This window comes from Diabrotica undecimpunctata, chromosome 9 (assembly GCF_040954645.1).
Source record: "Diabrotica undecimpunctata isolate CICGRU chromosome 9, icDiaUnde3, whole genome shotgun sequence".
Classification (NCBI taxonomy): Eukaryota; Metazoa; Arthropoda; class Insecta; order Coleoptera; family Chrysomelidae; genus Diabrotica; species Diabrotica undecimpunctata.
The window spans coordinates 110903587-110930661 of NC_092811.1; the positions used below are offsets into that span (position 1 = coordinate 110903587).

The following is a 27075-nucleotide window of genomic DNA, read 5'->3' on the forward strand; positions in this document are numbered from 1 at the left end:
TGGAATTATCAGATGTTGTCGCCTGACGAATTATGGATGTCACAGGTACACAAGTTCCTACTTTTGTCTCTCTCTTTATGGTCACTGGGTAGTCGTTGACATTGATAAGTCTCACAGGAATTTCTTTAGCCGAAGTCACCAATTCCTTTCCAATTATGATTCCACGGCCAACCTCATCGTCGTGGTTCCAAGGCTCCATCATAACAGGTCTCCCTTCGTCTACAATTCCCTGTAGTCGCGCTACTATGATCGTTTCGCTTCTCGCAGGCACGACTGTATCTTCTGTAATGGCTGCTTGCACAGCGTTGTCATTATGTGGATGGAGAAATACCTCCTCGTTGCCAACTTTGATTACCTTATTCTTAAAATCCAATTGGAATCCATGCATATTCATTACGTCCATTCCTAATATAACATCCTCTTCGATGTCAGCAACTATAACAGTATGGACAAACTTTTCTGCCCCAATTCCCAATTGTACCTGGATTTCTCCATGAATGTTGGCATTTTCACCTGTAGCGGTCCGAAGTCGCAACCTCGTTGGTAACAGTTTCTTTCGGCTGTTTATAACTGTCGGGCGTATGATGGTTCTGGTCGCTCCGGTATCCACCAACAACGTATGCTTTTTACCATTTATGTCTCCATCTACATATACACTATCTTCACGACATTTCAAAGAAGCTATTAGTATAAGAGGGTCTTTGGAAGAGTTCCGGGTCGAAGCTGCCCCCCTAAGGTTGACTCGTTCTGGTTTTCCTGATGGTGAGTTTCTTGATTTTATGGTCTTCTTTTTCTTGCATGTCATGCTTTTCATCAAATTAAAGAGCTGGTCAAGTTTATCTTCGTCTCCTTCCTCTTTTACAGTCCTAACTTTACTGTACCCGCCAGAGGCCTGCGTAGCTGACTCGTATTCGAGGGCGGCGGATAGGACATCAACCAGCGTCTTGTGACGAGCTAATCGCAGTGTTCTCTGCATTTCATGATCACGAAGACCATCAATAAACGTTTGAACGGCCAATTTTTCCATCATGTCTTCGGGAGCTGTTGGATAAGCATATCGTACTAATCTGGCAATATCTACCTCATATTCTTGAAGAGCTTCATCTTTCTTCTGTCTACGATTTTTAAGCTGTGACTGATATACATGCTCCAAATGTTCGTGGCCATATCGCATATTTAACCTCTTCTTCAGTTGTTCGAAATCATCGGTCTCCTCTACGGCTATGGTCTGAAGCACATCTAAGGCATCTCCTCGAAGAGCGATAGTCAGGTTTACAGCCTTTTCTTTTTCAGACCATCCATTTGCTCTTGCGGCTGATTCGAACTGTTTCATGTAGTTGTTCCATGATGATTTTCCGTCGAAAGTTGGGACTTTAACATGAATAGAACCTCCACTTCCTTCAAATTTCGGCCGTGTCTCCAACTTAAATTTCGTCTCGTCTTCTTTTATCTCCACTGTAATCGGATTGTTACCTCTCTCTGCTGTCCCTGTTTCTTCCATCTTCCTTTCCATCTCTTTAATCTTTTCTTCGAAGGCCAACTTATCGGCAGCAACTTGGTTTTTTAGCGAAGACACTCTATCGTCAAGAGCAGATATTTCAGAAGTGACTTTAGAGATGTTAGCAGAAACTTTGCTTTCCAGAGAAGAAATCTCGTTAGAAACTTTGCTTTCTAAAGAAGCGATGTCGCCGGATACTTTGTTCTCCAATGATGCGATGTCGCCGGAAACTTTGGCTACATCAGAAGACACTTTCGAAATATCGTCGGAAACTTTGTTCTCTAATGATGCGATGTCGCCGGAAACTTTCGAAATCGACGAGAGGACAGCATCATGTTTGTCTTCAAATATATAAGTCTCTGGATCTAGTCCTTCTTCTAGCAAAGCGTTCTTTAGTCGTTGGACTAACTCAGCCTTTTTTCCGGTAGAAGCTAATTCTCTGTCTTCAAGATGTCTTCTTAAATTAGTCACTGTCAGCTCATAAATCGTAGCCATTTTCACAATTTATTTTATATTCACTTGTATTATTATTATAAGTCTAATTTATGTTCGATCTCACTCTGACACCATTTGTTGTGAATTTATTAATTGTTATGTCTTGAATTTATAATGTCTTTACTAATTTATTATCTTGTTCCTACTTTAATTTATTAAAAGGCACGATAATTTATATAAGTTTATTAATCACTACATATACAATAATTTATTAGTAGGCGAGCGTAACAATAATATCACGAGCGCGAATGTTCTTTATTAACTGTCCCTTCCAAATAAAGTTCCGTTATTATATACCAGTGCCGTTATCTCGAATCGTCTAAAACCTTCGATGGCGAAACGGTAAAAGCAAACTGGATTTCCCTCGCATCGCTTCTGGAAGGTCGCTCAGGTAAATCGAGGCCTCTCGTAAACTCTACAACATATTAGATTAAAAACATGTTTTAAAGGTTAAAACTATGACTCATATTTTTACGTAACAATAGATATAAAATTCAATTGTACAAACACTTACAGCTTATTTTCTTCTTGAGTGGTATGTTGGAACATACCCAGAAAAATCCAGTCTCCTCACGATGTGATCTCTCCTCTTCGGCACCTCGGCTCCTTCCTAACGTCTCTGCAGACTACACAAAAACACCTGATTCACTTCTCCAAACTCAGCTACTTATTTATGACACAAGGACCTCCTTTTGTCAACTTGATGCCGTAAGAATACTTTCACATATACTTTACAAAATGCCCACGGTAGATACAAGGACCTCTTTTAATCTACTTGTTATCTCCTTCTGCAAACTATTCACTTCTTTTCGTTACGCCGGTATCCAAACTCACGAACCACACTCTATCTTGAGACAAAACCTTGTTTCCTTTCGATGACCAAAATATCACTAACTCGTCCAGTCTCCTGATCGGCTCACACATTCCCATTTTAAAAACGACCGTCCAATCAAACCAAATCATGGTAAACCGTGTTTACCATGATTTTGGAAAAGCCTAATTTCGGTTTCAGAGAAAAACTAAATAGCTTACTTTAAAATTGGTTTTGTCAATACATCATTTATACATATTTCAAAAGATTAGAATATGGTCATTTAATACTCGACTATACAAACAATGAAAAGATTAACTTACAGGTAAAATGTCTTCTAATTCTAAACAAAGGTATTTTTTGGTAATTTTGTTTGAAACGGAAAACAAATTTCTATTCTTATCTACACTAAATCTTATCTTAAATTACTATATACATTTTTGTTTATAACGATATCTTAAAATTTTATTCCGATGGATATTTTTATTTATTTTCTTTGGTTGGGAAAGAAAAAGTATGACAATATATATATATATATATATATATATATATATATATATATATATATATATATACATATATATATATATATATATATATATATATATATATATATATATATATAACAAAGAATGCAGTTTATTAGGGATGCAGTCAGTAGGTTTGGCCGGTATGTTATAGAAACACTCTTTTGACTTTTGGTCGAGCTTTCGGAATTCCTTTATTCCTTCTTCAAGACACTGTAATTAGAAGAAAGTGTAAATATTTACAACATATCTCAAATTGTCATTACAACTTACTAGTCGTTGAGATTATCTGTGTAAAGCTACGACACTCAACATTGAAAACACACATATAAAATATAACATTTAAAATATTGGACAAAATACATTTTAAAATTTTGTTGAATAGTTAAAATTTTGTTTGTGACATCTTTTAATGGTGTGTTTTGACTGATCCATAGAGAACAGAAAAACAAAACAAAAATAGTGTGGTTTAAAAGGTAATTAGGAGTTCTTGCTATTATATTAATGGAAATAATATTAAACCTGTCTTGATAGTATGCAACACGTTTTGTATACAGGTGTATTATGGTGTGTATATGTAAAAGTAAATCTTTATTTTATTTTTGATGTTTTGTCAGTAAGTAACAATAAATGTTGCTCAATTTATCTATGTCTGACTTTTTATTTATACAAGACGTATTAGATTTTATGAAACACATTTCCAAGAAAACACGTTTTGTATGGTTTTTTTCCTTTGCCAAAATACAGGAATCATCGAAATTAAATTCATGTTTTAAAGTTAATGCATGTTCTGTGAGCGCGCATGCGTTTATCTTTTTGGTTTTTATGTCGCTGCGATGTGATATTACTCTATTGTGAAAATTACGAGATGATTCTCCGATGTACACGTTTTCACAATTGGCACACGGTATAGAATAAAAAACATTCGACGACTCCTGTATTGTGAAAGGATCCTTTGTCTTTGTGTACAACTTCGATACCGTTTTCACATTCTTAGTTGTAATTTTTAAGCCACTAACATTTTTGAAAATGTTCAATAGCTTAGGTGTGAGAACTGGAATATAGGGTAGGCAACCATACGTTATTTTAGATTGTGGTAGCTCTGATGTGTTCTGTGTCAATGTCTGTGTCAGTTCTCGGACCTCATTCATCTCATTATCATGAAAATTTTGGTTATCAGAAAATTGCACAGGAAAAGGAGAACCAAAGATGAGTTTATTCAATAGCCCTGTAGGCTTGAACGGTTCAGTTTGAGTTCGGGGTCTCAATCTGCCTACTCCCCTCACTCGTGACGTACCAGTATCTTGTTCTCCAGAAATACGAGAACCCTCAAACGGTCTCAATCTGCCTACTCCTCAGTGTCGAGTGACGACCGGTTTATACTAATAAAAATAAAAAGTAAAATGTTTATTTTACTTAACTTTACATAGCACACTTAAGATATTTCAAACCTAAGATATTTTAGTCTTTCTTGATTTACCGCTTCTGCGCCATTTACTGATTGAACCACTTCCTCTTCGGACCGTGGATTTATCTGTCTAGGACTTCTTGGCATCTTTTCTGTAGGTACTTGTTTTTGGCATCGTACGTACTTTCCTGATTGGTTGTCTTCGGCAACCATCAGACCTTTTTTATAAAATTTATGTCTTATTTAATTTTTTTTTTTCTCTACATAGTGTTTATTTTTTCGTATCATATTTTATCTGATATTGTTTTGTCTAATTTTGTTACAAATCGTTTAAAATTATGTCTTCATGAACCAGAAAGCCAACATTAAGATTTCTAATACCGCCTCCTATGCTTAAAAAGTATAGTAATGTTAATCTTTTCAACATTGTTTTCACTCAAATGCATTTCCTGCACTGCTGTATGATGTATTTTATATTTATTTAGTTCTCGTACTTGCTTATTTAATCTCCTGTCTCCACACATCTTTTACATTCCATATTTCGGTACTTGGTGAAATTCCGTTTCACCCGGTATAGATTCTAAATTAAAACAAAAACAAATTAAAAAATAATTACCTTTATATAGAATACATCTTTCTATCTTACAAAAACAAATTTTTTTTTTTCAAGTTTACAAACTCTTTGCTAAATATTCCAGTGGTTCTTTAATATTTCTGCTCCCTTTTCGCCAATAGCATACGCTGGACCAACATTATGTGATGAGGGTGGGTAGGGGATTATACTCGTATCAATAACCCGTAAGTTCTTAATGCCATGTACTTGTAAGAGATGATTTACTACAGCTTCCGGGTCCGATGATGGGCCCATTTTGCAAGTAGCTACTTGATGGTAGTAACTTCCTATTAGGGATCGTAAAGCACATTCCCAGTATTCGTCAGAGTTAAATTTGTAGTTTTCGCAGCCTAAAAAAAATATTAATACATGATTCAAAATGAAAAATTATGTTTATGATATCTTCAATAAAGTTTAAGTCAAAAATTAACATAGTTGACTATCAAATATGTGGACTAAATAATTATATTAGTAATAGTCGTCCAATCGAGGTATCATTTGACTTTGCATGGCAAGTTACGCCAAATTTTATTATTCTAATCTTTAGAGTAGAAAATTTTGGGTTAGGTAAAAGAAACGAAAGAAGAGACAGACTAGTACAGTACTGCCAGGAGAAAGAATTAGTCATAACAAATACATACTACGACCTACCCTTACGAAGATTATACACGTGGACTTCTCCAAAAGATAACACCAACAATATAATCAGAAACCAAATATATTTTATAACGATTAACAAAAGGTTTCGTAATGGAGTACAAAGTGCAAAAACCTATCCAAGCGCAGATGCAGATACGGACCATAATCTATTACTAGCAAACCAACATTAAACTCAGAAAACCGGAGAAAAAAGTTAAAACCACCAAAATAAACATCAAAAACCTAAAAAACGACAACTGCCAACAGCAACTAAACGCAGATATAAATAAATTAACTGAAAAAAGCGTTGAATGGGTAGATATGAAATGAGCCATACTAAAAGTAGGCCTTAGACGAAGAAGAGAAAACCACTAACAAAGACTGGATGACACCAGAAAATAGTTGAACTAATAACTGAAAAAAGAAAATACAAAAATAAAGATGAAAATAAATATAAAACCATCAAGAATAAAATTAAATATGAAATCAGAAAGGCTAAGGAGGAATGGATGAACAAAGAATGCCAGGAATTGGAAGAACTCAGCAACAAACATGACACCTCAAACTTACATAAAAAAATGAAAGAACTTACAGGCAACACCAGACAAGGAAGAACACTCATAACAAGAGATAATAATAGAGGAATACTTACTGAAGAGAGCAAAATAAAGGAAGTATGGGAACAATATATAATCCATCTGTTCCATGACGAGAGGGAAAATGAACAAGATATAGGTGAAGAAGAACAATACCTACAAATTTTACCCTCAGAAGTAAAGAATGCCCTTCAGAATGCAAAACAAGGAAAAGCACCGGGTCCTGATCAAATTCCAGTTGAACTGTTAAATCCTTAGATGACGGTAAATTCTCAACCCCATATATGTAGAGGGTAACATCCCGAAAGAATGGCTTAAATCGATTTTTTTACCTCTACCAAAAAACAACAATCCCAAATCATGTAATGAGTATAGATTGATAAGCCTAATGTGCCACCCTTTAAAGATTCTCTTGAAAATTGTTCAAAACCGAATTTATAAGAAATGTGAGGAGCAGATAGATGAAACGCAGTTTGGCTTCAGAGGCATGGGTACAAGAGAGGCATTATTTGTGTTGACGATACTCTTGCAGAAATGTCGGAAATATAACAAGAGTGCCTATGTATGCTTCATAGACTTTCGGAAGGCCTTTGACCGTGTGCAGCATAAGAAACTAATAGATGAATTAAAAAACATCAATTTAGACAAAAAAGACATTGAGTTTATTAAGGCTATATACTGGAACCAAAAAGCAGTAGTAAAGGTGAACGATATAGAAACAAATAATATACCGATTGCGAGAGGCGTTAGGCAAGGATGCGTCTTGTCTCCGACGCTTTTTAACGTGTACTCACAGGTCATATTCAGAAAAGCCTTATGGGAAAGAAAAGAGGGAATAAGAATTGGTGGAGAAATCATAAACACCATGATATTTGCAGATGACACGGTAATTATGGCTGAGAGTATAGAAGAACTACAAACTTTACTAGATGCAATAAATAGTGAATGCATTTAAATGGGACTTATGGGACATTAACACAGATAAGACCAAATTTATGACAGTATCAAGGAGTCCAATAAATAATAAACAACTAACTGTTGGTGGACAGCAAATAGAGAGAGTGACAAAATATAAATATCTGGGAGCTTACATCAACACAGAATTAGATCCAGGCCAAGAGATCAGGGTACGAATAGAAATGGCAAGGGCAGCGTTCTTAAACTTCAAGCAATTGTTCTGTGACAAAAATCTGAATACTGCGCTGAGACTAAGGTTTGTTGAATGTTACGTCTGGTCGCAACTATTGTACGAGGTAGAAACATGGACATTAAAAGCGCAAATGGTTAAGAAGCTTGAAGCCTTTGAACTTTGGATATACTGGAGAATTTTGAGAATTCCATGGACTGCCATGCTGAGAAGGATGGGTCGAGACAAAAAATTGTTGAGAACAATAAAAGTACGCAAGACTGCATACCTTGGACACACTAAGAAATGATAAATATAGTCTTCTGCAGGTCATCATGCAGGGTAGAGTCGATGGTAAAAAGGGAATAGGTAGAAAGAGGAAGCCATGGCTGCGAAATATTCGAGACAGGACAAACATGACTGTAGACGAATTATTCCACGTTGCAAAAGACAGAGAAACTTTTAAAAATGTGGTCGCCAACCTCCGTTAATGGGGACGGCATAGGAAGAAGAAGAATCTTTAGAGGTGGTCATTTGTAGTCTAAATTTAAAATCGCAAGTGAATATAGCAGTCGCCATCTTGAATTTAAAGGAGCACATTTTTGACTAAATATCTCTGTTATTTTAAACTTCTCGACAAAAATGATACAAACTGAAATCATTGCAATTGCGATTTCGTACAATTTCTTCTTTGCAAATTTTTTTTCGTAAGCTCGATATTTTCCCAGTTAAGGGAAGAAATAGTAACAAACTATAACTTAAAACTGACCTACTTTTAATTTTTACCTAGTTTCACATACTCAAACGAAAACAAGTTGGGCTTGGATTGTAGTTAAATTGTTTTTTGACAACTAATGTCATTTTTTGTGTCCAGTCTCTAATACGTAGTTTGCAGTTTTACTACAAAATTTTAAAATATTGTAAGTTCATACAGTAATAAAAGTGTGAGTCCTATTTACACCTAATGAATACGTTAATATGTTGTTGATTTATGGTAAATGTAAGAAAAAAATCGAAATGCTCAAGCCTTATATTCGAAATGATTTCCCGAATGAAGAACATCGTCTAATATAACTTTTCTATAGTTGAGAAAATAGAGCAATGTCCATTTCAGAATGTTAATCATACAGACCAAAGAAAACTTGGTGAATATTTTAGCATAATCTTCATCAATCAGCCATGATTTATCTATTGTTAAAAGACACGTTTCCGAATACACCCCAACGTAAACCTACTCCTCTGAGTAGCTCACATGTTTGGTTGTCTCGCATTAATATTATTTCATGCCGAAACAGATATATCCTTCCACAACTTCAATGGACAATTTCTCGATTACTATTAGCTTATAAAACAAAAGTCATGCACTCCGAAGACACAGTGACAATAATAAACGATAAAGTTATAGAAAAAGTTGAAGAATATATATATTTAGGACAAAAAATAATACTAAATAGGGAAATTCAAACTGAAGAAATAAAAAGAAGAAGAAAGTTAGCTTGGGCAGCATTCGGTAAACTGAACTATATACTCAGAAATCAACAAATTCAATTACATCTTAGATCTAAAGTTTTTTATGCATGCATTATTCCGATATTAACTTATGCGGCACAAATTTGGACAATCACAAAAAAGAATATAGATATACTTAGAGTCACTCAACACGCGATGGAAAGAGCAATGCTAGGTATATCACTTAAGGACAAGAAAATAAATACATGGATAAGACAGAAAACAAAAGTCACCGATGTGGTGCAAAAATCATTAAAGTTGAAATGGGAATACGCTGGACATGTAGCTAGGAGCGATCTAAACAAATGGCACAGATCAATTTTAACCTGGAGACCATACCAACACAAAAGACCCAGAGGCAGACCTCCTATGAGATGGACAGATGATCTGAAAAGGACTGCCGGGAAAAATTGGCTACAAGTAGCGTACAATAAAAAACAATAGAAAGGAAGACTTGAAGAGGCTTATGTTCAGATGTGGACGTGAATGGCTAGACGAAGAAGAAGAATTAGCTTATTGGGGACGAGATTCGGCATCATTTTTATTTTACCATAGTTTATCTTTAAATCGATTCTCTGTGTTACTTGCTGTAGATGCTATAGCATAACTCTGGTTTCTTCTAAGTGGTCTGTTATGAAAACAACGTCATCAGCTTATCGGAGATAATTTAGTTTCCGTGCATTGATATTAACATCGCAAATAAGTCTCATTCTAATTGTTTAAATGTGTTCTTCATGACTGCTATAAATAGTTTTGGCGACAAAGTATCTCCTTGTCTTACCCCTCTGTTAATTTTTATCTTCTCAGTCATGCAATATTATTGCATTTTCGTATATATTTCGAATAAAATGCACATACTTGTAGCCTATTCTACATTTTGATGGTGCTTTTAAGATAGCGACTGTTTCCACTATGTCAAGTACTTTGCGGAAGTCAACAAACATAAAATTTAGGGATCTATTCTATTTGATATACTTATCGACTAATATAGTATTTTTAAGAACTGCAGATGGTTATTTCTTCCGCGGCCTGATCTAAACCCTGCTTGTTTTTCTGACTGGTAGAAATCAAGTTTTACTTCCAAACGGTTTGTCAGTATTCAAGTAAAAAGATTGTAAAGGTTTTTAAGTAAGCTAATAATGTATCTCCTTTTTTACAATCTAAACCGAATTTTTCCATTTATTTGAAATATTTTTATTATACGGACATTAAAAAGTGTTTGGATTCGTGACATCAAAAGTGGACCTCGTAATATAATGGTCTTAATAACTACTCCATCTTCTCAGGAGCTCCATTTTTTACATATTTTTGAGAACATGTTGAATTTCCTCCCATGATATATCTAGTATATCCTCTGATCCTACATTCTGTACTTATCATATTGGTTTTTCGATGAGTCTTAAATAACTTGACTTTGATAATAATATCGCCTTTACATGCAGCCATTGCTGCTGCTACTCGCGTTGCCCACTGTCCTGCCCGAAATAATTCCACGGCAGCGTTAAGGCAAATGACTGTTTACAGACAGTTACCACAGTGCTACATCAGTGTACCATCAGCAATGGAGAGCATAGAAATTAAACGGCGACAGCTCTGTTTGCTTTATAAGTTTACAATATTATCTTAACAATAAAATTAAAATTAAAAAGACAGTCAAGATTTCATTTCACGTACAAATCGTCTATGTATCTGTTGATACGTATTTCGCTTTAATAAAGCTCATCAGAACAGTTATTCATAGGCGTTCTCAACGTGAAAATTAATCTTTTCTGTCTTTGGGAAGCAACGATAAAATGGCTTCGAAACGGACGCAATAGCGACATCTGATATTAAATCCGTTTTAACATCTTTATCAACGTCTGGCTATGTCTTGCAATTTTTAGAAGGCTCCAGATTAAGGCAGTTATCTGAATTGTGTTTCGAAACTATTTTACGGATTTATTATCTTAACGTTTTAAAAACGAATGAGAAAAAAAATGTCGATGTCTAAATAAACTTTTATTTGAATAATAATCTAAAAATGGCTTCAAATATTTTTTTACAAAGTAAATATGACCTTTTTCAATGAACTAACTTCGGATGAATTCAGAGAATTTATTAACTTCTACAGAATGTCACGCATAGATTTTGAATTTTTGCTTCAAAACATTGAGCCCATGATAAAAAAATAGACTAAAGTAAGAATTTCAATACCACCAAAAATACGCTTGGCAATATCAATACGATATTTGGCCACTGGGAACACTTAACAATGTTTGCATTATTTATTTAAAGTAGCATCGCCAGCAATTTCGCTGATTGTGTCGAAAGTTTATAAAGCAATTAATATAGTTTTAAAGGACCAAATTCAAATTTAAAGGACAAACCACATCAGGTACATGTTGCTCTTTTTTTGTAGTCTTTATGTGAAGAATCACACAAAAATCTCTCACTAGCACATAGCTCTAAAACCTTTAGCACGTGGTCATTGCTCCACTAAACCATAGTTAACGAAAAATTTACCAAACAATAAACAACTAAGTCTGTGCACCAACAAGACAGCGAGCAGCATGTAAACAGTCACTGTCACTCGCACTGCAAGTCCTTTAATTTCCGTTAAAAAAACCGCCCACAAAGGGAGCGTACGATAGCGGCAGGGCATGAGTAATGGCAGCGCGAGTGACGTATTTACATACTCAAACTGCCAACTTCCCTGCTCAATTACCTGTTCACTGCCGCAGAAGTGAGCTATATGTAAAAGGAGTATAATGTTCTATAGAAACTTTTCACCATTACGTAATATGCCTTATAAATTTGAGACTATATTTTCATTTTTATTTTTAAGTTGGTAGATTTCCTATTTGTCATTTTCGATTTTTCTTCTCAATGCTTTTATGCTTTTGTTTTCTTCTATAGTTTTTATAATTTTCTCGTTCTTGTATTTTCAAATGACCCTTCTCAATATTTTACAGATTTCTTTATTTATGGTGTTTATTTTTTGTGATTCAACATTTGCTGTATATTCAGTACTATACGATCCTCCATTTTTTGTTTTGTTTCTTTAGTATTTTTTTCTTTTTTATGTTTAAGACCGAACTTTTCTCTGGCTTGTGTTATTGTATCTACTATTTCTTCGTTTAGGTTATTTACAACTCTTTTTGTTGTGTTCCTGAGTAAGTTACTGCTTATATATTTTTAAAGTAAAGTTCATTCATTGAGCTGACCCAAGGTTTAAATTTTTTACTTTTTATCATCTTCAATGTTCTTACTTAATATTAATTTCTACAGTTACGCGGACCATCCTATGATCGCTTGCGACCGAAAATTTAAATATGTGTTTTTTGTCCGTGATGATAAAGTCGATCTCGTGTTTAGTCTTAATATCGGTGCACCTCCGAGTCCATCTTGTATGGATATTTTTCTAGAAGAAACTATTCATTAAATATAAACTGGTTTTCAACACGAAATTTAGGAGCATTTTGCCTCTTTCATTGTGCCAAAATTTCCAAGTGCATTTTTAATTGGATCGGTTTTTACTTCTTGGTAATAAAATCGCCACATACTATCGTGAAATTTACGTGGCCTTTTTTAACAGCTGTCTACAAACCATCATAAAACTGTTCTATTTTTTCCTCCATGTGACCCGATGTTGGTGCATAGAAGAATCTTTATGGAGTAACATGTGTTTAGTTATAATTTTGCAAGTATAACTCCTGTGGAGACTGCTTTTACTGATATGGTATTCTTAGCTATTTTTTAATAATAAAGATTCCAATCGTTCTCTCCGACATCATAAAAAATGTGACCGGATTTTAAGGTGGTTACGCTTTCTCCTTTCTCTCTAATCTCTGAGACTCTAACTATACCCCAATTGATCTTATTGACTTTTATTACCATTTTAATATTTTTAGTGCAATTATTAGTGATATATATCTACTAGATTGTTTTCACAAATATGTCAAATTTTTGGTACCCTGGGACTGACTGATACTCTACCAGTGTGAAATTCTTAATGGTTCATTCTACTCACCTAAAGTAACTCCGCTCTTTCTTCAAATCTGACATGATACTGGGATAATAGCAATCTAAACGTTACGCTTGCCTTGCATTTTGACGAGTTTTGTAATGGTCATCCATTATGGATACAGACGCTGTTGACAACCGTCCAATTTTGGTCACACGCTGTCAGTTTGATTTTATATCATCCCTGTAATCCATTGTTTTCACTTTCGCCATTTCCGCAATACTAAATATGTTCTTCTCCGCTTTGTGGTATTCACTCGTATCCCTATGTAGCGGTCCATGTGATATCCCACAGAACTGAGCCTCAATCTAAACCTAAGTATCTATTCCCTCCGGCCTACTGAAGTAACAGATGTCCACACCCGCGTCGTGGACGCTCCAGATTGGTGTTTATCTAATAAGCGACAGAGAAGGTGACTCTGTGCTCTGGATTAATGGGCATGTAGCCTTGCTTTGTTATGAAATCTTATTTTAGCATGTACATGACTATACATGACTAGCATATACATGCACATAATTTCTACTAGCAACTAGCTGCAGGACAAATACAATGATATCGTGGAGAAAATTTCACCTTGTTACCATTACTAACTAAATATATCATATCGAACTTTGCTCGCGAATAGGAAAAGATTGTTTATCTGTGGTTTACAGATCCCATTGTACAATTATCCTTATTCATAAAAAGGTAAGAACCACAGTTGTCTTAACGTGTTTCATACAAAAGTTACTAAATCATAAAATGTCATCTCTTCTCTGTTTGTCCCACATTCTCTGAAGAGCATCACATCATCATACTATCAAAAATAAGCTGCAAAAGTATAATGCCAACACCAATAAACAAAATAAACAGACCCAGGTGGGTTATCTATTGACACAATCTGCCTCTTATTTTTATATGAACATAACTAAACATCCTAAGCAGATTTTGATTTGATGACAGTCCAATATCATTTTTAAACTAACCTGGAACTGGTATATCGACCAGTTTGGCTCCAACCTTTTGCAGAGACGGCATCAAATTTATCCTCTGAAGCTCTCTCATTCCCTCAATGAAAGTTTTGATATCATGATTCTCTGGATCGGAAAAATAGTTAGCATAAAACAAGGGAGCACCTTCGGGGTTTGATTTGTTTAATTTAATAGAACCGTATGATTCCGGATGGAGTAAAACTGGTGTTACCTAAAATAAAGAAAAAATACATCTTATATAGGTTCTAGCTATAAGAGAGAACATCTTCAGGTAAATCTGTCAGTGATACATATGTCAAATGTAATATATTTTAATCTAATTTGGGTTGTAAATAAACTAGTGTGAAAAAATACAAAATATTTTAAAATAATAGATACTTATGGATGAGTTGATATCTTAGACCTTAGACCTATTACGAAATGTATTAATGACATCTATTATCTAGCTACGATACATACAAAATTCAAGAAAAATAATTGCGAACTCAATACAGTTGACGTGATTCGTTAGATACGTAGTTTTCTCAGGTGACCATGAATTAAATAATCTTGATATGTTAGAATACAATTGCATCTATTTATCTTCTATTTGAATATGCATATTGCGTAAAAAGTTACTTAAACTGTTTTTTGTGACTTTATGTGTTAACTCAGCTAAACATTATGTTTATGTTGAATTAAGCCACAGTTGATTCTAGTTAAAATTAAATTTTTAACCTTCCAGTACTCGCGTGCAGGACACCGGCTGGATGCGGATTAGCGCATATCTTTAGGAGTAGGGAGGGTACGAATGGATCCGTCCGGGATCCTTTCTATTTAGGGACGTGTACGAACTCATCACTTATTAGCCCCCCATAAAATTATTAGACCTGTCGAGATATAGCAAATTGATCACAGGCATTCTTTGGAGATCGGTAAACTCATCACATCATACAGATAAACTACTGTTCACCAGCATTTTTGCCCCATGGCGATGGCTTCTAATGCGGTAGAATGCCTGTTACCTGTTACACTTCTTGTTTACTTGGTAATCTATTATATTCAGAAATTATTTTAAGCAAATTGCTTAAAAATATATCGGGTGTCTCACAGTGAGTGGTCTATTAGACGTATCTGTCAATCTAAACAAGTTTGAAATCTGAAAATTTAGCTGCATAAATTTTTAATAGTGAATTTTTTAATTAAAATATTTGTGAGCATGTATTATTTCCGGTTATATCTTAAATACTCCCCAACTTGATTTTTTTTGCATTCGGACTTGGATTAATCTTTCAAGTTATTAAACCTTAGAGGTTTGGAACCGTTTACCTGCTACAGTATGCGAGTAGGCCAGTGACCAGTTTGCAAATCTCTTTGGGTCTAGTTTAAAATACCTGTTTTAACTGCGGTGATAAGTTTGTACTATATACGGGGGAATTTATACTAATTGGTTATGAGTTTACGTGTACCCCTATTTAGTGGGCAGTTAGTACCTGAAATAGTGAGTGCCGTATAGGTGGTGTCTTCTTTAAAATTAACTTGCAATCTGTCATATAAGATTAATTGTTATTACTGGTTGTATGTTGTTTAAAAATGAGTTCTAACAATTATTACTTGAACATTAAACCAGAGTCTCAGTTAATACCGCAAATATCAGAAGACGCTTGTAAAAAATAATCGAACAATTAAATGGATGGGAAGAGCAAAAGGTAACACATACAGATGAACAATTTCTGCTTGCTCGTGGGCTATCCATTCGAAATTGCAGAGTGTACAGATTGATTTAAAAACGTTAGTATAAATATTTGAAACAATACCAACTATACTTTTCACATTTATTTTAAAGATTAAAATTTTTAAAATGTAATGAAAGTTAAATTTAAACACGCTGAGGCGTACTTTAAATAAGCAAAATGGGGTACCAATAAAAAAATACGAAAAACTTTAACAGACGTTATTTATTACCTGATAAACGTATTTATTTTCCAATGGACCAAAAAGTCTGTTGTACACCTTTGGCGGAATATTGAATATTTTTCTAAAAACAAAACCAAAATCGGTGCTCAGAGCTCCTCCAATCATTAGTAGTTCCATATCAGGATAGCCAGGATTAGGATCTTTTGAATATTTAGTTTTTATGTAATTAATTGCTTCGACTCCTCCTGTGACATATTCAAAATTAAAAACAGTGTTACTAAATCCTTTAAACGATTTGTTAATAGAATAATTGAAAATTTGTATCTTAGTCAATGTTAATATTTTATTATTGTTTCACAATAATATCGAGCCAAACAAACAATTCTTACAAACAATAATATATATCTGTACCTCATAGCTAAACTGTATTAACTCACAAAATTGAAATTTTACAGGAGAGCATATTAAAAGAAATATAAAGAGTAAATTATTTGCTGAGGAAACTTATTTGCGGGAAGACAAAAATAGCACATAATAGCATGAGGAGAACTAAATGGTGGATGGACGAAATACGAAGGAAAGTAAAGAACAAAAAAGAAAAATGGAAGAGATATCTAAGTACAAAGCGCCCTGAAGATTATAGGGCATATAAAAAAAAGGAAAGATTTAAAAATAGCTGTGAAAGCAGTAAAAGAAAGGTCATGGGAAAAGTTTGGACTTAAAATGACAAATAATTATAGAAAAATCAATAACTCCTTTATGGCGCATTAAAACAGCTCAGACAAAAGAAAGAACACGTGATGCCGAATATAAAAGACAAGAATAAAAAGGTAATAACAGAAGAAAACCAAATAATGGAAAGATGGAGAGAACATTTCAAAGAGCTAACTCATACAGACGTAGACAACATAGTGAAGATACAAGAAATAAATGAAGAACAAAAAGTAGAACCAATAACAACAGAGGAACTAGAAAAGGCAATTTAAAGAGTTAAATTAGGCAAACCACCAGGCAAGGATCATATCACCCCGGAAATGATAAAATTCATGGAAATAGAGGGAGTGCACAGCATGAAAGAACTAATGAATGATATAATAAAGAGAGCAGAAATACCACAGGACTGGAAGAAAGACATTATACTACCAATACACAAAAAGGGCGACAAGGGAAACTGTAATAATTACCAAGGTATTACTTTATCAAGTATTGCTGGGAAGGTATTCGCAAGAATAATAGAAACAAGAATAAAAACCCAAATAGAACCAACTATGGAAGATACACAATGTGGATTCAGGAAGGACAGAAGCACGCAAGACCACATATTTACAATAAGACAAGTAAGTGAGAAAGTAATCAATAAAAATAGAGAAATACATATATGCTTTATTGATCTGGAAAAGGCGTTTGACAGAATACAAAGAAAGGACGCATGGAGGACATTAAAGGAAAGAGGAGTTGACAGGATAACAATTGATATAATAAAGGATATGTACGATAATATTACAAATACGGTGAGAACCAACAACGAGGAATCCGAAGAATTTACTACACGTCAAGGCGTCAAACAGGGATGCGTGTTGAGCCCACTGCTTCATCAGTGGTACTGGATGAAGCAATAAAGAAAACCAGGAGAAAAATGAGAAAACTAACATTGGGATACTGGCAAATAAAACAGACTCAACTATCAGAGCTTTTATTTGCAGACGACATGGTTTTGATAGCAGAAAACAGAGAAGACCTACAGAACAACCTTGAAATCCTATAAGATGAACTGTCAAACATAAAAATGAAAATAAATACAGAGAAAACAAAAACAATGATAATTTCAAATAAGAGAAAGACACACGAAATACAATTAAACGGAAAACAACTAGAACAAGTGGAACATTTTAAATATCAAATAAATGAGAAAATGGGACGAACAGGAAACTTATTTAACACTATGAAAACAACATTTTTGGGGAAAAAGAAATACCGGAGAAGGTAAAAACGGCAGTCGTTAAATCAGTAGTTAGACCTACAATCATGTATAATAGCGAGTCATGGACATTTATTGGGAGACAAAGATCTCGAGTCAATGCTATGAAAATGAGTTTCTCGAGGAAAATAGCAAACAGAAAGAGAACAGACAAAATACGAAACGAAACAATCAGACAAAACCTAAAACTACAACCAATAAACGAAAAAATAGTAGAGGGGCAACTAAGATGGTTCGGGCACGTGTGTAAAATGTCAAATGAAAGATTAACAAAACGAGTGTTTGAAACGAGAGTGCAAGGGAAAAACAAACGAGGAAGATCAAGAGTTAGGGGGGTAGACGAAATCAGAAAATAAGTTGAGAAGAAAGGATTGACATGGTTATACAATTTTGAAATTCACTTGGCACCCAGGTGAGCAAACTTTGCAGATGTGTGTATTTTTTTTAGATATTTCCTTTGGTTTATCGCTAATCACAGGCAGGACCGCAGGAAACACAACACGCCTAGTATTTCTGTTAAGATCAACAGATTGAAATTTTTCCGAATTAAAGGTAGTTTTGAAAAAAAAAGTAATCCTACATTATCGCGGCGTACTTGCAAGTGGACAACATCTGACATGCGAAAGTCTGTATTTTGTTGAGTTTGTTTCCTTATAATAAAAGGTGAACAGTTGTTGTTGTAAAGAATTTTAAAATCCTTGAAGTCATTTAGTTCCATATTAATTACATTGAATGTTTTAGAACGACAGCAAAGTCGTGCTAGCTGCTGCCAGTCCCAGGCAGTCATGATTTTGAAAAAGGGTGTTTTCTTTCGTTCTCGTTCACTGCCATCCATTTTATCCATTTAAATAAATTTTAAAAGCGAACAATAGCCTAACTCTGACTACAATATGCAAATAAATAGTGACAATTCTATTGAATTTCGAGTATATAAGAATCAAAAACACTATAAAATATTAATAAAGAAGCGAAACACAGGAATAAAGTGTTTTACCTACCTATCGAAGTAAACAATCCTGCATCTGCGATAACCCCAATATAATTTAATGGATTAAAAAAGCCTGTAACAGCATTTAGAACAATACTTTGATTTACCTCAAACATAATAGCTGGAAACGTAGCATGGTCATACATTTTTTCACCAACTGGCAAGTCTTTTAGCATCGGGATACCTAAAAATATAAAAATAAAACAAAACATAACTTAGTAGGTGTTTACGGTGTAGTAAACTACACAGGATATGATTCTGCCGATTTTGGTCTAATAAAATATAGAAACAAATAGTCAGGTAAAAAAAAATTATGTTAAATAACTTTTGTTAGTATTAGGGTTGTTATTGTTTTGCGTATTTTCAAGAACTTGCCAACCATACCATGTTTCCTAGAGCTTTATTATTGTTTATTTTTTTTAAATATCCTTCTACTTTGAATCCCTCTATATTTTGTAGTACCTTTGATCCCACGTTTTTTATTTTTCTTTTAATGTTCTATTTTGTTGGTTTATTAGGCTGGCTTTGCGACTTGTACAAGTCTCTTTGTTATTGCTGCTTTGAATTTTGATAATATTCTGAACATCCAGTGTTGTTTTTAGACATTTTAAGCCTCTGTTGTTTTTTATGACTTGCTCTACTAATTTCTCGTTTAATTTTCTGAAGTCAAAATTAAATTCGTTTCTAATTGATTTATTTAGTTCTACGTGTTCTTGAGTATAGTATATACTTAACTATAGTATATTTTCGGCAAGTAGTTGTCTCCTTTCTTTCATTATTTGCTTAGTTTTGTTGCTTATTTTGTCTTTGCGATCTGCAATCTAGTTTCGAGAAGGTTTTTGTTTGTTTTTAATAACTTCTTTAATTTGGTCCTGATTACTAAGTGATTTTGGTTTATTTCCAAAGAACTACAGACTAAATTCTTCTAAGGTAATAAATGAAGTAGATAGACAACGTATATCTGAGCACAACCCCTAAATCGCAACCCCTAAAATCGCAACCCCCGGTCGTAAGTTCCAAACGGCTTAACGTAGGATGACGTACGAGGGCTCGTTGGAAAGGGGATGAAAAATGGGGTTGAACGCAGTATGTGCCGTGCGCATAGGAGCATGCCAAAAGGTCATTACGTCATATCTTTGTTTCTATTGGTCCGATTGTGACGTACGAGGGCTCGTTGGAAAGGATATGAAAAATGGGGTTGAATGAAATATGTGCCGTGTGCATCGGAGCATGCCAAAAGGTCATTATTAGGTATCTTTGTTTCTATTGGTCCGATCGTGACGTACGAGGGCTCGTTGGAACGGGGACGAAAAATGGGGTTGAACGCAGTATGTGCCGTGCGCATCGGAGCATGCCAAAAGGTCTTTACGTCATATCTTTGTTTCTATTGGTTCGATCGTGACGTACGAGGGCTCGTTGGAACGGGGAGGAGACGGGGAATACTTTGACATAAAAAACAAAGATGGCAGCATTGCCAAATGGGCGCTAAAACGTATCTTCGTTGCTATTGGCATGATTTTGACGTATGAGGTGTCAAATGAAAGCGTTGGTGACACACACAGAAGCCATGTCAACGATCAGTATGAACATTCTTCTTCTTCTTCTTTTCCGTACAGTGCCTAAGAGAACGTGACATCCGACGTAGAACGTGAAATGTCACGCGAAATGACGTGACATTCGATGCAGGACGTGACATTTGACGTAGAACGTGAAATGTCACGTGACATTCAACGCAGGACGTGACATTCGACGTAGAATGTGAAATGTCACGTGACATTCGACGCAGGACGTGACATTCGACGCAGAACGTGACAGTTATGTGTTGGTCAAGATGTCGCCTTGTCATAAAATGTGACATTCTACATAGGACATATTTAGTAGTAATATGAATCCCATCGAGTACATACATAGAGTAATAGAATTTCAAAGAAAACTTGATCGGTTAAAGAAAGACATTAAATCATATGAGGATTTTAAACATATTACAAGACAATTAGATAGCCTGCATTTTGACAACAACAAAACGTGGAAGCCCGAAGAGTTGAATCAAGAGTTGTATGCACAAAACACTTTTTCTAATCTCTTTCTCTCTTTGTCAACCATTTTCCATCCACTCCCGAATGTAGTTCTCTCCCAATTGCTTCCATCTTTCTCGATCTTGGATCTTGCGCCAATCTAATATACTGTTTGCCTGCCACTGCTCTTATGTCATCTACCCATCTTTTTTGAGGTCTTCGCATGCTCTTTGTTGTCGTCCTGGGTCTCCATTCTAGAATTCTCCGTGTCCACCTGTTGTCATTATATCGGGCTACGTGACCTGCTCAGCGCCATTTCATCTTTGTAATTATTTCCACAAGTCGATCGGATAGCCAAGCGGGCTGGGCGGCTGGCTTCTCCTTCGCTTCACTGCGAGAGATGTCAGTTCAAATCCCCAGCTCGGTGTACAGAAAACAAAAAGGCTAACGCAGCAGTTTAAAATTCTAAATGAATCTGCGGCTTAGTCTAGAATATGCTGGTATCTGATCGGCCTATGGTGGAGCAGTACGGCAAGAGATAAGGGCTTGCGGCTTGGTGATACTCCTCCATAGATCCCTACCGGAAGGGCGTGTGCCGTCTAAATACCGGGTATATATATAATTATTTCCACAATATCCCTTATCTTCGTTCTACGTCTTATCTCGGTGTTTATAATCTTGTCTCTCAGTGATATTCCAGGCATGATTCGTTCCATTGCTCTTTGCGTTGTTTCTAATTTTTTAGCAGATTTTTGGTAAGGGCTACTGTCTCCAAGCCGTAGGTACAAGCTGGTAGTATCCATGTGTTATACACCTTTTTCTTTAAGTTTACAGGAATGGAGGTGTTTTTCAAGATATATGCTAGTTTGCCGAAAGCGCCCCATGCCAGTTGTGTTCTTCTTTTAATTTCATAAAATTTCTTGTATACGAATTGGTAGTAGACTTATAGGTCTGTAGTTTTTGATATCCTCTTTGCTATCTTTCTTCTGAATGAAAATTATGTTTGCTGCATTCCAGTGGTCTGGTATGCATCTCGATCTCAGGCAGTTCGTAAATATACCTGCTAAGATTTTCCAGGTTTTATTGTCAGCGTATTTAAGCAGCTCCAGTAAGCGTATTTTGTAATTGTTGATTCTACTTCTTCCGGAAGGATTTCTGATACATCGTCTTGGTTACCGATTACTTCTTTAAGTATGTCAGGGTATTTGTATAGTTCGCTGTAGAATTTAGTCACGAGTTGTTTTATTTTATTTATGTCTGTCATTCTGGTGTTCTCGTTAGTTAGAGCAACGATTTGCTTCTTTCCAATGATTAATGCTTTTCTCGTTTTCTTATAGTTTTTTCCTGTTTTCAATTGCATTTTCTACCAGTCTTTCATTGTACTGTCTTATGTCTTCCTTAATACTTTTCCTTATTGTCTTACAAAGTTGAGTATCATGTAATCTCTGTATGTCGCTACTTACTTTCATGTCCTTTCGTTGTTTTAGCATTACCTTAGTTTTATCAGACAGCTTCTTATGTTCATTTTGTTGTTGCAGGCCTCCGATTTCTTTGGAACTATCAAGGATGATTTCCATTCATTAAGAGCTGTCGATTTGGTCATGTAATCTTTCATCAATTGTTCTTTAGTAGTGATCTGAGTTTTAATTTAGATTGTTAATATTTAAACTGGTTACTCTTGGTTTTGTGATTAGTTTTATTATTATTAGGTTTAGATCTAGAACAATTTTTGCTTCGATTAGTCTATGATAGCTGCCTGTTTGAAATTTATTTATTACACTGATATCTTTTATTGTAGCAATCTTGTTGGTTAGAACGAAGTCAATTTCATTGACTCAGTGATTCCATTTGGTGCTACCCTATTCCATTTTCTCTTCAATTTTTTTTAAAGAATGTATTTGCACCTGGCATTTCTTCCCCCTTATTTCTATCACCAACTCCATACTTTCCCACGACTTGTTCTTTGTCGTTTCTCTTTCCCACTTTGCATTAAAGTCGCCAATTAAATACTTGAAATGACTTTTATTGTTATTTAATGCTTCATTCATGTTACTGTAGAGTTCCTTTATTTCTTCGTCAGTGTGAGTAATCGTTGGGGCGTATATTTGTTTAATTTATACATTGTATCTCTTTGATAGTTGTAAGTTTAAGCTAGCTACTCTATCTGAGATACCAGTTATTTCTACTATTCTTTGATTCCATTTTTAGTTGATTAGAAATCCAATACCGCCTGTTCTACCTGTTGATGTGCCTCGGTAGTAGAATGTGTTTCCTGACGCTAATTCCAATAGCTCTTTACTTTTCCGTCTTACTTCGCTGATTCCTATGACGTCCCAGTTATATATATATATATATATATATATATATATATATATATATATATATATATATATATATATATATAAAGTTCAGTCCAAGGTTCATACATTTGGAACTGAGAATATTATAGATTCTCTTAATCTATTTTATTATTAAATTTTATTAAATTATTTGAACAGAAACAATTATTTAAATATGTAAAAGTAACATTGACAAAATAATTAATAAAATGTAAGTTGAATAAATCTAAGTAAGTAAAGTAAGAAATTATTTTATTTTATTTTATTTGAAATTATTTATATGAAAATATGATAGAAACTACACCTTAAGGGACAATTTTTAAAGTAAACAACATATTAAGCCTAATTCTGTAATATTAAGGCATGATAAACTTGACTCAAGTTACTAATGTTCGTTCTCTTATTGAGAGCGTTAGGGTGTTTAAGTATTGAACACATTTCCAAAAACTGTCTTTTAACGATATTGCGTTTATTGCCAAGAATCTTAACTTCATTAAAATCAACTTTGTGTTGTATATATATATATATATATATATATATATATATATATATATATATATATATATATATATATAACTTAAATAATTTATATACGTGCTTACCAAGCTCATTTAAATGATCTTTAGGTCCAATTCCAGAGAGCATTAGAACTTGCGGAGAATTTAGGGCTCCAGCAGATAAAATAACTTCTTTTTTAGCGCGCACATAATACCTTTTACCTCTATAAAGGTATTCAACTCCATATGCTGTTTTTGTGTTTTTATCAACTAATATTTTTGTGACTTGTGAGTTTAGTTTGATTTTTAAATTACTTCTAATGCTTGCTGGACGAATGTAAGCTTTTTCGGCGCTACAGCGTAGACCGTTCCTTAGAGTAGCTTGAATGTACGATACCTAAAATATGGAAAAAACATAAGCTGTATAGATACACGTGACAGAATATAGTTATTAATATAATAGTCTCCCGTTTTATACCGCTTCGCGGCTTTGGGAGTATAGCAGGGTAGTCTGCTATATCTAGGGCCTACGGTATACAAGAAAGGTAACATGGCCAGTGCTACGCTTCAACCGCCTATTATTACCCCTGGTTTTACCCAAGGTTCTAATTTTATTCAGGCTGAGTCGACCTGGGGCCTATAGACATTTTTAAAAATGTCTAGTTGTTCTTGCCGGCGGTAGGATTCGAACTCCGGACCACCGGCATGCGAGGCAAGCATCCTACCGCTTGCGCTACGCAAGCCATATAGTTATTATATTTATAATATGAAAAAAATTAAAATTTTATATCAATTTTCAAATTCTACAAAAATCAGTTGAGAACTCTATAAAAATAGTTTAGGTTGGTTGTATTGGGTCAGAGCTTAGATTATTGTAAAAATACCTTCGGGGGTTGTTAAAGAAAGCTTAATAAGGAAAAATTAACGTTACAAATACCTATGTGTAATCCTATTCTTACAGATCTTAAGAAAAATCATATCTACGGTAAAAATGGATAGAAGTAAAATTGTTTTACTCGAAACGATTTTTAGTTGAAAAACTAATGGCTTAAAAAATCAGGTTTTTAACACCTTTAAAAAATTCGTCAGACATACTCAATTACCTGATTTCAGTTTATTTAACTTTAAGGTTTTTGAGCTTATTCTTTTTATAATGAAAATCAGAGATATTTTTAACAAATAATTTCCTTTTATTGTTCTGAATTTAATTTCTTGTGGCATCTAAATGCAATTTAATAGTTTTATTTGGGGTAAGCCACAATTTTACTTTAAAAGAATTTTCTATACAGAAAGGTTTGGAAAATATTTTTAGTTTATCCGACAGAACTTGTAGCGTTTTAAATTTTTTTTAACTACGAAATATTTATGTATTAAAAATTTTCTAATAACTCCTGGACTATATACATAAATCTGTTTGTCTTTATTTACATTCAAATCCTTCAAAGAAAAAATCGAGTTACGAAGTTAAAATAATCAATATAATATGTGTTATTTCTACTAATTTAAAAAAGTTGTTTTGATTCAAGTGTAAATCCTCGGTTTGTCAAGAAATTTTGTTGTGAGAACAGTTTAGATTTGAAAAGGGTAGCCGAGAGACAGAAAGATCGGCCGAGGGGAATAGGAGTCGAGCAAGAGCATTCAAACGAGAAGGACGTTTTGCGGATTTTAAATCCACAGCCAATTCTTTGTGTGTAATGTCTTAAGACCGGTGAAAGGTTGGATAATACTCTTTTGCAATAATGCAGTTTAGAACAGAATATCAACCATAAGATTTGTGTAGTACACCGGAACTGATGAAATTTTGAAAATGATTATATAGGATGTCCCACCAGCTTTGTTGTCGTTTGCCTCCTTGATCCAACCCCATCTACGTCAGATCTTCGTTCCTAAGTATAGAAATGGTTTCCTTTTTGTTTCAGTTGAGAGTTTTGTCCTTGCAGCTCCAAACCCAGAGATAGTAGCAAGTTTCTCAAAGTTAAGTGGCAAAGTTTGTGAATGAAGGTAACAATTAACATATTAATTTTTCCAAATTGAATAGACATTATTTTTGATAATTGATAATTGCTTTCATTAAAATAAAAGAATTTGTAATATTTAAAGTTTTATATTGTGTTAGAGGCGTGGCCAACAAAATGTCATAATTTATTCTGTCTTACAATGTTATGTTGACATATGACATTTTGGCTTAAATCTGCTGTTGTTGTAAAACAATTTTAATTTGATTATTATATAGAAAAGATATTTCATATATGAGGTTCAATTTTAAGATATTTTTATAAACAAGGATATCTTTAATTTTTAATAATCTAATTTGGCCATATTAATAAATAACCTAGGAACCATTTCGAAAATTTTTGTAGCAATCTCCTTTGTAAACAGATAAGCACGTAAGTTTTTGTTAATTTTGTTATTATGTTATTTAGTATGCTTCTTGTGCAATCTGTATTTTTGATAACTGTTTGTTTGAGACAAAAATAAATGTTTGATTTATTTCTCTGATTATTTTTTGTCTTTATTTTAGAAAAATCTCCTAACCTTTTTTGTGTGTTTACTTTTTAGGAAAGTAGAACCCTTCTTTCCTTCAGCAGGAAGTCTTCTCGAAGCGGCGTCACATTTGAAATAGCTAGAGGTATTTCTTGTCTGTCAATTTCATTCATTTTGTTCAGGAGATTTATGTAAGTATCCCTTTATTTCATTTTTTGGTAGTTACCCCAATCCAACCCCCTTGTCACTCACTTACTCACGACCCCAGCTCTCCAGTTAACCCCTGAGTGCCGTTCGCACCAGTAGCGTTTATTTTGCTTGCCCTATCTTCGCCCCTATAGTTTCTGTCCCCTATTTCTACCCCTATGTTCTTAGCCTGAGGTAGGCAAAATATTTTCGTTACAAACTGGATTTTTATAATTATTACTATCTTCCTTTCGTATGTTTCCATAAAAACGTTTCTTGGTATTGGATCTTGTTTCTGTGTTATAGGCCATAATGTCTGACTTTTTGGCCTTTTTGTCTGTTTAAGAACATAAGATGTTTATTGGATCATATTTTATATTTAAGATATCAGTATATTCCGACTTTTTAGTTGGAAAATTTTATCTTCTGTGTTTCTGTAGCTATGCATTATTATTCCTAAATAGTTATTTCAAAAGAAACCAAATACAAAAACAGG

General features: G+C 34.2%; 1 protein-coding gene across 1 annotated transcript in view; it reads right to left on the bottom strand.

Annotated features, from left to right (window-relative positions):
- Window positions 1-5340: 5340 nt before the first annotated feature.
- Window positions 5341-27075, bottom strand: part of LOC140449859 (glucose dehydrogenase [FAD, quinone]-like) — a 55310-nt gene continuing 33575 nt past the window's right edge. The window contains exons 5-9 of the mRNA XM_072543242.1: window positions 24015-24306; window positions 19069-19242; window positions 16141-16337; window positions 14191-14407; window positions 5341-5702 (exon numbers count right to left, since the gene is read on the bottom strand). Of these exons, the coding sequence (XP_072399343.1) occupies window positions 5425-5702; window positions 14191-14407; window positions 16141-16337; window positions 19069-19242; window positions 24015-24306 (1158 nt within the window). The 3' untranslated portion in view covers window positions 5341-5424. The remainder of the gene's footprint in view (window positions 5703-14190; window positions 14408-16140; window positions 16338-19068; window positions 19243-24014; window positions 24307-27075) is intronic.